The 12061-nt window shown below is 33.5% G+C and overlaps 2 protein-coding genes across 2 annotated transcripts in view; one reads left to right on the top strand and one right to left on the bottom strand.

Annotated features, from left to right (window-relative positions):
• LOC130614801 (peptidyl-prolyl cis-trans isomerase FKBP9-like) overlaps nt 1-12061 on the top strand; it is a 33255-nt gene that overhangs the window by 986 nt on the left and 20208 nt on the right. The gene's annotated exons all lie outside the window — the stretch shown is intronic.
• On the bottom strand, nt 7095-10696 carry LOC130614797 (uncharacterized). The gene is made up of 3 exons (XM_057436257.1): nt 9770-10696; nt 9390-9497; nt 7095-9116 (listed from the first exon to the last, which is right to left on the bottom strand). The coding sequence occupies exons 1-3, from the start codon at nt 9834-9836 to the stop codon at nt 7327-7329; spliced, it is 1965 nt and encodes a 654-aa protein (XP_057292240.1). The 5' UTR covers nt 9837-10696; the 3' UTR covers nt 7095-7326.

Genomic DNA, 12061 nt, shown 5'->3' with positions numbered 1-12061 from the left:
ACGAAAAAAGGCTGAAAAAGAAACGCGAAAAAACAGTAAAACTAAAAACTGTGAAACGAAAAACTAGTGAACCTACTCGTAAAAAGGTACCAACAACGACAAGTAATACGGAACTTAACAACTTGTTTCGTGATAAATTAACACAAGGTAAAAGGAAAACGCAAACCAAAATTTTTAATTTTCATTTATTTTTTAACATAATTTTCTGTTTGTTTTTTATTAACTGTTCAATTTCAATTTTTGAAAATATTAAGCCTGAATTTGTAAATAGCACTATATTAAATAGTAAGACAATTTTACCTGTTCATAAATTATTATTCTCACCTTTTTATATTTATAATCAAACCTTTGACGGTTTGAAAGGAGAAAAAAACAGTATTAACCTGCAGAAAGAACTGGCCAATAACTATGCAAACATCTACATTCCTGAAAATATTTTTATATTTTTCGTCTTCATCATAGTTAACTTTCTTAAAGTTATGAGCTGTAGAAAGAGAAACTTATTGCTTGCATCAGATGGTTGTTTCTTTCAAATTGCCATAGTTACACTTATTGTACATAGTTATCACAATGAAGTTTGTAAATACTCCAAACTTGAGCGTTGTAACAAATCATCTTTCTTCGTGCCTGAATCTGTAGCTCTTTGTAACGAAATTACTAATAAGAACTTAGAAACTAACATCAAGTACTATATGTTGTCTTTTCTTGTTTTAAGCAGGAAAAACCAGACAAACTATCTTTGTTCATTGATTCTACTTTCTGGTGACATAAGTCTAAACCCTGGCCCTCCTGTGGATATGACAACTGTGAATGAGGACTGGAACGTGTTCAAGAAGCGAGGGTTTTATATGGCTCATGTCAACATTAATTCGCTTTTACCTAAAATTGATGAACTTAGGGCAATAGCGTTCTCAACTAAAATAGCTATTATTGGTATAACAGAATCTAAACTAGATAATACTGTAACAGATTCTGAGGTATCTATTGAAGGCTATAACCTCCTTAGATGTGACAGAAACAGGCATGGAGGAGGTGTTGCTTGCTTTATTAGAAATGATATTTGTTACAATTCTCATAAGCGACTTTCAGAAAATTTGGAATGTGTCATGTTTGATGTTTTATTTCCTAAAACAAAGCCTTTCACTGTTGGAGTGTTTTACAGACCACCAGATCAAAATAATTTTGTCAATAATATTTCAGATGAATTTACTACATTAGATTTTGATGAGAAAGAATTCTATCTCTTGGGAGACTTTAATATCAATACTCTTTGTAATGGTAGAAGTATTTTTAAAATGAATAAGACAGCACTTAAGAGTGATCATGTCTCTGGATTGCAAAAGCAATATGTAGAATTTTGTTCGCTTTATGGCCTTAAACAATTGATTGTTGAGCCTACAAGGGTAACTTGTGCTACTGCAACAGTTATTGACCACTTGTTAACAAATTGTGTTGGTAAAGTTTCTCAAAGTGGAGTTTTAAATGTTGGACTATCAGATCACCAAATGATTTTCTGCACCAGAAAAGTCAAAAAAGTCAAGTTTAATACCCACAAACATATCAAATTTCGATCTTTTAAAAACTACACAAAGGAACAGTATCAGGGTCTCCTAAGGGATACAAACTTTCCAAATTATAATGAGTTCACGGACATTGATCTGGCCTACTCTGATTTTTTGACAAAACTAATGTCAGTAATAGATACTATAGCACCTACTAAAGAGGCCAGAATTAAATGCAACTCCCAGGAATGGTTTTATGGTGAGATTGCAGACAAGATTGCTACTAGAGATAAACTTTTTAAAAAGTTTAAGAAGTCAAAATTACAAATTGATTCTGACCTCTGGAATGAAGCAAAAAGTAATGTGCAAAATTTGATCAATAAAAAGAAAAAAGAATACTATAAAAACAAAATAACAGAAAACACAGGCAAGCCTAAGGAACTATGGAAGACTCTAAAGTCTATGGGACTTGACAACTCAAAGAAGGCAGATCCGAACTACTGTCTAAAGGATGAGGATGCCTTACATTTTGATACAAAATCAAAACTAGAGATATTTAAGAACTTTTTCTCTGGTCTAGCAGATGGGCTGCTTCAAAATCTTCCTAAGCCCTCAAATAGATTTGGGATAAATGCTGTCATCTCATATTACAAATCGCTAAACATTGGAAACAAGATATTCAATTTTCAGCAAGTCTTAGAAGAAGATGTGCTGAATTTGCTGAATGATACTAGTACAACAAAAGCACCAGGACTTGATACTATATCTGGAATTTTCTTGAAGGATGGTGCTGATGTTCTCTGCAGACCAATAACTCAATTATGTAATCTTTCTATCTCACTGTCATCTTTCCCTAGTGAATGTAAGATAGCTAAACTTAAGCCACTATATAAGAAGGGATCAAGAACTGACCCAAAGAATTACCGCCCTATATCTTTGCTTCCTCTTTTTTCTAAAATTATTGAAAGAGTGGTCCATAACCAAACACAAGCTTTCTTAGACGAAAACAATATATTATTTAAATTTCAGTCTGGCTTTAGAAGCTGTCATTCAACAGATTTTTGTCTATCATATATACATGACAAAATTTCAAAAGGTTTTGATGCAGGCTTGCTGTCTGGTATGATCCTCATTGACCTACAAAAAGCTTTCGATACCATCAACCACTCCATACTTTTGGAAAAATTAGGAACTCTTGGATTTTCAAATGAAGTAATTCTTTGGTTCAGGTCTTACCTTGCAAACAGAACATTTTGTGTGTCAATAGATAACTTATCATCTAATCCAGGTAAACTGGAATGTGGTGTTCCCCAAGGTTCTATCTTGGGTCCACTTCTGTTCTTACTTTATGTAAACGATATGCCACAAGCTTTAATACAATGTGATCTTTTTCTCTACGCAGATGATTCATGTCTCTTATTTCAACACAAAGACATAACTGAGATGGAAAATGCTCTTAATACAGACTTCAGTAATTTATGTGATTGGTTTGTGGACAACAAACTCAGCATACACTTTGGTGAAGATAAAACTAAGTCTATTCTTTTTGCCTCCAGGGGAAAAATTAAGAAAGCAGAAAAACTTAATATTTCCTACAATGGAGTAGAAATCAAGCAGCATACGAAAGTTGAATATCTTGGTTGCATCTTTGACCAATCGCTGTCTGGTGAGTCAATGGCCTTACATGTGATTAACAAAATTAATGGCAAAATTAAATTTCTTTATCGTCAAAGCTCATTTTTGAACAAGGATCTGCGACGACTTCTTTGTAACTCTTTAATTCAACCACATTTCGACTATGCCAGTACTGTGTGGTATCCAAACCTGACAAAAGTTTTAAAAAAGAAGCTCCAGGTTGCTCAAAACAAATGTGTTCGCTTCTGTTTACAAAAAAGTAGCAGATCACATGTAGGTGCTACGGATTTTAAGGAAATAAATTGGCTACCAGTTGGCGAAAGGTTTAAAGTATGCGTAAACAATCATGCATATAAATTTTTTCAGAAAAAATATCCTCTGTACATGTCTGATGTATTTATTCCATCAAGTCATAGAAGAGCTTCGACTCGTTCATCATTCCAGAGGCTTGAACAATCTTGTGTAAAAACATCCCAAGGTCAACAGTGTCTTTCCTACCTTGGACCATCCTTATGGAATACTCTTCCTGAGGGTCTTAAAAGATCTAGTACTACAAACAGTTTTAAACACAACCTAAAAAAGCACTATTTTGATGTTATAACGAGAAGGGACTCAGATGATTTTGTGAATTAAATTCATATGATCTTTTGATAATCCTTTCGTTTTCGTTTTGCTTATCTTTTTTTCTATAAGGGTAGAAATGGACCACAATGGAAATCTCGCCTTGGCTTGTTTTGTGTTATCCAGCCATCAAACATATCAACACTCAGGAAAATTGCATTTAATTTTATTTTATATTTTTTATGATACATTTTAATATTATATATAGTTTATTATTTTATTTATTTGTTTTCAATTTCTTTTTCTCTGTAAATATTTTTAACGATTTTATAATGATGGCAAATATAACTTACTTACTTACCGTCAGGGGGGGGGGGGCAGAATCCGCCACCCCCGGACCAAATAGGGTTAAAACACGAACACGTTCACATTATGGTTTAACTAAAATCTTATTTAAAACATACTTAAAACACATAAACAACCACAGTGGGAACCGAGCTTAAGGGGGATTTTCACGAAGAGAATTGAACGGCGAATTCGACGGCGAATTATATCTGAGCATGCGCAGTTTTGTTTGTTATGATTTTGCATCGAAATATTCGCTGCGCTGAAAAGTAGAATCGGGCCCACCACTTTTATATCATTTGTCATCACTTCTGACAAGTAAATTGCCCTGGTAGCAAAGTTGTTGTTTACGGTGGCCCATAACTGCCACGCCAAAAGAATTAAATTCACGCCAAAAGAATTAAATTCACGCCAAAAGAATTAACTTCACGCCAAAAGAATTAACTTCACGCCAAAAGAATATAACTTCACGCCAAAAGAATTAACTTCACGCCAAAAGAATATAACTTCACGCCAAAAGAAGTAACTTCACGCCGAAAGAATTAACCTCGCGCCAAAAGAAAAAAACATTCCTTTTATTGTTACAGAGAAGTAAAAATAAAAGGAATGTTTTTTTCTTTTCTCCAGTGTACCAGTCATTTTATCTTGCTACCAGGTCATTTAATGGACAATAACGATCAATATGGCTGCTGATTCAGAAGATGATATATTAGGGCAACAAGACGTTGATATGTTCGACGAAGAGGAGTTGCTGAGGTATTACTTTAATAGAGGCTTTGGTTACAATAATATCCTGACTTTTTTGAGAAAATATCATAGCTATACAATCAGTTATCGAACTCTTTTGAGACGACTTAAGAAATATGGACTGAAACGTAGGAATTCCCCATTCCCGATAACGCATGACGCTGTAAGACAGAGAATACAAGGAATGATAAATGGACCAGGTTCTGCAAGCGGATACCGAACAGTTTGGCATTCTTTGGAATTAGAAGGTATCAGAGTTCCTCGATCAGTAGTCCAATCACTTTTGAAGGAATTAGATCCAGAAGGTTCGGAGAATCGAAAACGTCACCGCTTGCGTAGAAGAAGATATGTTAATCCAGGACCCAATTTTGCATGGCACATTGATGGCTATGACAAAATAAAGCCTTGGGGATTCCCAATACATGGTGCCATAGATGGGTATAGCCGTCGTATCCTCTGGTTACAAGTAACACGATCAAATAACGCACCGGACAATATTGCATGCTTATACTTAACTGCCGTTAACACTGCAGAAGGTTGTCCTGTAGAATTGATCACTGATCTTGGTACCTAAAACAGCATTGTGGCAGCTATACAGTCTTATTTTAGAGGTAACTCAGACGCACATCGTTATGTATCGTCACCAAGAAACCAGCGAATCGAATGCTGGTGGTCTCAATTTTGTAAACAGCGGGCGTGCTGGTGGAGGAACTTTTTTAAAGACTTGGATTCAACAGGGGAAATTGACACTGCGTCAGAAATTAAAATGGAAGCACTATGGTACTCATTCTCTGGAGTTCTTCAGAACGATTTAGATCTAGTCAAAGAGCATTGGAACACTCATCGTATAAGAAAGTCCAAATTCCAGACAGTTGCAGGGCGGCCGGACGCGCTATACTTTTTACCAGAACAAACCGACGCTCGTGATTATAAAAACGAAGTAACGATTGAAGCTTTTCAAGACGTTTCAGAACATGTGGTTGTGAGGGACTATTCCAATGAGTATACGAAGTACTTTGATTATCTCACTGAAGAAAATGACATACAAAATCCAGCAGAATGGACGGATGCCTTGGAGTTGTACCGATTTATATTATCTGTTTGTGATTAAACATACATTTATTTGTTTCACGGCGAACATAATTTTAGAATAAGCTAAGAACATAAAAGTTAAAAAAGTTAAGAGCGTTTGTTGCAATTAAGTGTTCTTATAATAAAGAAAAACATGTAAAGCTAATGATAAACAATTGTTAATAACAGTAAACTATAAAAAAGTATACAGGAAGATAAAAAAGCAAATGGAACAATAAAAATAATTTAACTTTTAAAAGGATATGTTAAAAGCATGTCGATTCTCAAGTGAATTTACGAAAAGTAACAAATGCAAACGAGCTTGCAGAATTAAAAAGTGGAAACACAAACAGTTTTAACAAAATTGTAAAAATATCCTCAAACCTATTAGTTTTGTTTTTACACATCATAAAGTATCATGTGCAATATATAAGTTGTAGAAAATATAATGTCCGAAATTCCAAACAAAAACAAACAAAACGTATCCAACATAAATTTTATGCATACTCAATAAAATATATCACAAAAGTGTTTTTAACTGAGGCAAACAGCGGGCGTGCTGGTGGAGGAACTTTTTTAAAGACTTGGATTCAACAGGGGAAATTGACACTGCGTCAGAAATTAAAATGGAAGCACTATGGTACTCATTCTCTGGAGTTCTTCAGAACGATTTAGATCTAGTCAAAGAGCATTGGAACACTCATCGTATAAGAAAGTCCAAATTCCAGACAGTTGCAGGGCGGCCGGACGCGCTATACTTTTTACCAGAACAAACCGACGCTCGTGATTATAAAAACGAAGTAACGATTGAAGCTTTTCAAGACGTTTCAGAACATGTGGTTGTGAGGGACTATTCCAATGAGTATACGAAGTACTTTGATTATCTCACTGAAGAAAATGACATACAAAATCCAGCAGAATGGACGGATGCCTTGGAGTTGTACCGATTTATATTATCTGTTTGTGATTAAACATACATTTATTTGTTTCACGGCGAACATAATTTTAGAATAAGCTAAGAACATAAAAGTTAAAAAAGTTAAGAGCGTTTGTTGCAATTAAGTGTTCTTATAATAAAGAAAAACATGTAAAGCTAATGATAAACAATTGTTAATAACAGTAAACTATAAAAAAGTATACAGGAAGATAAAAAAGCAAATGGAACAATAAAAATAATTTAACTTTTAAAAGGATATGTTAAAAGCATGTCGATTCTCAAGTGAATTTACGAAAAGTAACAAATGCAAACGAGCTTGCAGAATTAAAAAGTGGAAACACAAACAGTTTTAACAAAATTGTAAAAATATCCTCAAACCTATTAGTTTTGTTTTTACACATCATAAAGTATCATGTGCAATATATAAGTTGTAGAAAATATAATGTCCGAAATTCCAAACAAAAACAAACAAAACGTATCCAACATAAATTTTATGCATACTCAATAAAATATATCACAAAAGTGTTTTTAACTGAGGCCAAAAGCCTGGCCTTTTGAAATAGCCAATAGGAAGTTATCTTTAAATTCATCATAAGATTTGCAGTGTTGTGTTGGTAGTGTTAACTCCCTGCTGCACGCACTGACAACTGGGAAACAAATTCTATGGTTAGGATATGCCACAAAGCAGTCATGGTTAAACAAAACTGTGATCATGAAATCTTTTTCAAAAAGGGGATGGTGCTTTTGGCCGGTTAACCATCCAAGCAAACCACCAGTAGACAAATCAGCATCAACTTTGTGACCGTATGGTATTGTTTCGTCCATATTTTCGTTGTCATACCAACCAAGGACTTCACTAGAAATTCCAACGATTTTTGAATCTTCAAGATCGTTTATAAAGTCTTGTAGGTAATCAAGAAATTTTTCTTCCAAAATTTTTTCTGCTACTTCATCAGAAGAAAACACAGGTTGCAGCAGTGAAAGAAGATAGTTTGAATCTACAACTGAATTCTCTTTACAAACAAATAAAGGTTCCATTAAAGCTTTATTTTGCATGATCTTTGCATGCAGACTAAAGAGCTCTAACCCTTTTGAAACTTCTTCCAGGTAAGTTCGTCTTCTTGAGATTATACTGATCATAACAGTTTCCAAAATTTCATCAATGTGTTGCTTGTTGATTAATCCACTGTAACCATGATCTATGATAATGGAGGAAAGTCCTTCTGGGTCCTGCTTAATTTGGTCAAACATAATTTGATCAGCTTGCACAAAGTTTTTATCTACATTCAATTCCTTCATATCTAGTGGATCATTACATAACAAATCATACACACTTTTGTGAAAGAAATTAGGAGGTGGACCACCCTGAACAACACTAACTGCCATGATTTGACCACAAGAGAAAAAATTACTATTCTGAATATCAAGCATACTGTCCTTTGGTGCACCTCCTGGAAACATATTTTCACCAATCTTAATAATAACATCAGTAAGAAATTCTTTACTAAGAGCACCTGAATCAATCCCACTCTCTCCTATGAACCTAACCATAAGCCTTTTTTTAGGTGACTGGCTTTTCTGTCTTGCCCACAGAGTAAGGATTCTCTGCACATCTGAATTTCTCCGAATATTCAAGAAGAATTGTCCTTCTTCGATATTTCTTCCCATATCCTCCAAAATCTTGGGCAAATTCACTATATCAGGTAAATCTGGTATATCTGTAAATTCAGGAACATCAGGTAATTCATAAAAATCAGATTCATACAAAGCTTGAACTTGAGAAGCAAATATTTCATCATCCATTTCCTGTTGTTCTTTACACTCAATTTTAAATTTTTTGGGGGCTGTTTCAAAGTCCTGGTCAAAATCATGATCATTGAATGCGCTGTTTTTAAGTTTATCCAAAACTATCTTGTCATCCTCTGATATCAAATAAAGTGTGATGTTTTTGTACTCCTTCCCTAATTCATTCTTGTATTTTTCCAAAATGAATTCTTGAGTAGTGCCTGGGATAAAATACGCTATTTCACCACTTTCAAATGCCAACAGATAGTTCGTATTTTCTACTATAATATCCCTATGGAAATCTGTCATTCTTTGAAGACCCTGGGAATAAATCCTTTCATAACTTGCATCTGAATTTATACGCAAGCAAACACGCTTCCCACGAATTGGTTTAACAGAACCAGCCCGTTCATTCCATAATAATATACCAATATTAATGGCAACTTCATTTGACTTTTGTTTTTTTCTTTGCACTTTGTTAAACCAACTTTTGGATTTGGTTTTGGTGAATTCCAAAAATGTAAGTGATTTATCTAAATGAAAAAAATAAGAATATTACACTGATTTTATATACTGTATATAAATTACTACCAGTAATAAACTGCAAAGCTTGTCATGCTTTGTTCTTTTTATGCTGTAATATATTTTTTCAAAGAACTGTTTTACTGCTATCTGAATATATATGTATATATAAGAAGCTTGATTTGTATACGGTTGTGTACTGATTGTCAAATTAAAATAATTGCAACATAGCTATAGCTAGGTATAATTATACAAAATCATCCCTTGACCTCAAATGTGCTTACCTCCTCTTGAAATAGTTTTTGAAATTGTTGATGGTCCTGCAACGTTTGATGATGTTTTTGATGAGGATTCAGGAGATGTGGTGTCTTCAGCAGGAATTTCAGGCATGGCTAAATACAGCAAATAGCACTACACAGTGTTTGTACAAAACAGGCTAGGCTGATACTTCTTTGTATATAATAATGGGGGTGAGGGGAAAATTATCAAGTGTTTCATTACTTTTCTCTTATTCTCTCTCAGGTGTCAGCTTATTATGGATAAAAAATAACAAAAGAGTATATATATAGCTAGCTAGCTAGCTATTAGCTAGCTAGTTAATGAAAAACAGAAGCTAGCTATATATAGCTAGCTAACACATCCATCTTAAAAAATCAAAACATACCTTTACCACAGTTTGTGCAGAAGAGTGCAGTGATTTTTCGTTCCTTACCACAAAATTGACAATACATGTTTCAATAAACATATAAGAAAACGAGTGCCATCACAGTATATCACCCTTTCTTGTTTTCCCAAATATATAATTAAGGCTGTGATAACCCGACACTGAATAAACGAGACAAATGCATTCTGGCGCGAATAGTTTCTTTTTTACTGTTTAGTTAATTCTTTTGGCGTGATCAATTTTCTTTTAACGTGATCAATTTTCTTTTGGCGTGACCAACTTCTCTTATGGGCCACCGTAGTTGTTGTTCTCAAATGAAACGAAATTTCGTGGCAAATAATAAATTTTGGGATTCGCAAGTTTAATAACTTTTCACCAAACTTAATTTTCGTAAAAAGAATAATTTAGGTTCCGTGAAATTTAGTTACTTCAAAGTATATTATGTTAAAATGTATTTACTACAAATATAGTTTATACTAAGAATTACATCTTGCTTTTTTCTTTCGCCATGTCTAGTTTTTAGGGGTGTTCTATCTTCCAAAGAATGTTTAATTCACAAAAGTTCGAAGAAAATGCCAATCACAGCCTGCCTGGCCAGCCATTATATCAGCGTTCATAATCCGGTCACCACGACATAACCAGTGCAAAAAAAACACAATCGGACCATGCGTACATAATCCGGCTGTTCCGGTTGTAAACAGGCCGTTTTCGCAATCTGGGCAGAACAGCACAGATAATTAAACAGATAATTAAAAATAAAAAAAAAAAGGTGGAATAAATAACTATGTATTCTATCAAAAGCCTTAACAACTTAACAACATTCCTGTTACTATTAAAAACGCAATTTATTCCTTGTATTTACCTTGTATTAAGTTATTACATGGTTATTAGAGCATAATTGATTTAATCCCGCATGGTCTAGTGGTTAGGATTTCTGGTTTTCACCCAGGCGGCCCGGGTTCGATTCCCGGTGCGGGAGCCATTTTTGCCCGATTTCTATTAGGCTGATAAGAAAAACAAAATTTTGTATTTTTCATGCGAAGTAAAAAAAAAAAAAAAAAAAAAAAAAAAAAGTAAATATGTATTCTGTTTGAAGAATAAAGTTACAACTAAGTATACACAAATACAACCACAAGGGTTTTCTAAGCCGTGTACACCATATAAATATATAAACTTTCTTTTTTAAAAACTATATACATTTAAAAAAAATGTTATGGGGGTGGGGGAACCGAGAAAAGAGCAAAAAGGGGAGTGTTTTTCTTTGACAATGAACTTAAATAAGTTATAAAATTAAAGGAATAGGTATTGAAAGATTACAAAAACTATTGAGTAGTATTGGTAATACTTTGAGCAAATGATGTTGTTTATAAATACTAATAATATATTATATAGTATCGCATAAAAAATATGTTTGATATACTATAGAACTAACAATTTCTCTTTTAAGTGATGTATAAATGTTGATATGAGAGTATCTTTTTTCAAGTTTACACAATATTGATTCCAGTAAGTAGGACCAAGATATAGTAAAGGAAGATATCTATTTCTGTGAGGAATATGAAGACCCATGTTTTGAGACTGTCTGGTGTTATGATTATGTACACTATCAGATTTTTTAAATATGTTGTAAACATTAGGAGGTAGGTTATTGTTATGAAACTGAAATAACAACCTGCAGGCATTAACCATGTATATCTGATAGAATGTTAAAAGTTTCATATCGTTTATAGTTTGATTATTATTGGTTGTTAGAATTTGGTGACAATTATTTACTAATCTATTGATGGTGTTTATATTTTTAGTGTTTGGTGATCCCCAGTTGATAACACCATATTGGATATGTGATTGAACTAAACTATAGTATATGGAAAGTAAAGATTTGCATGGAAGAATAGGACCGAGACGCCTTAGGATACCAATACCTTGTAAAATTCTACTTGAAACAGATTGTATATGATTATCCCAGGAAAGTTCGTCATCTATTATTATTCCCAAATACTTGACAGAATTCTTACGAGTCAGGTTCTTTCCTAGTAACTTGATCTCCGGGATATCGACATGTTTTTCTTTGCTAAAAAATAAGTAGTTAGATTTGGTAACATTCAGGCTCAAAGCATTTGCAATAAGCCAATCACAGACAGAAGTTAGCTCGTTATTAGTTTTTTTAAATAATTCTTGTTTGTTGTTACTATTAATAAATAAACTAGTATCATCTGCAAATAGTGTGTATTTAAAAGAAGGGGAAGCATTAGAGATGTCATTTATGTAAAGTAAGAATAATATTGGTCCTAA

Source organism: Hydractinia symbiolongicarpus, chromosome 11, assembly GCF_029227915.1.
Source record: "Hydractinia symbiolongicarpus strain clone_291-10 chromosome 11, HSymV2.1, whole genome shotgun sequence".
Lineage (NCBI taxonomy): Eukaryota > Metazoa > Cnidaria > Hydrozoa > Anthoathecata > Hydractiniidae > Hydractinia > Hydractinia symbiolongicarpus.
The sequence above is the reverse complement of the archived record's forward strand: the minus strand, read 5'-3'. Positions and strand labels throughout refer to the sequence as shown.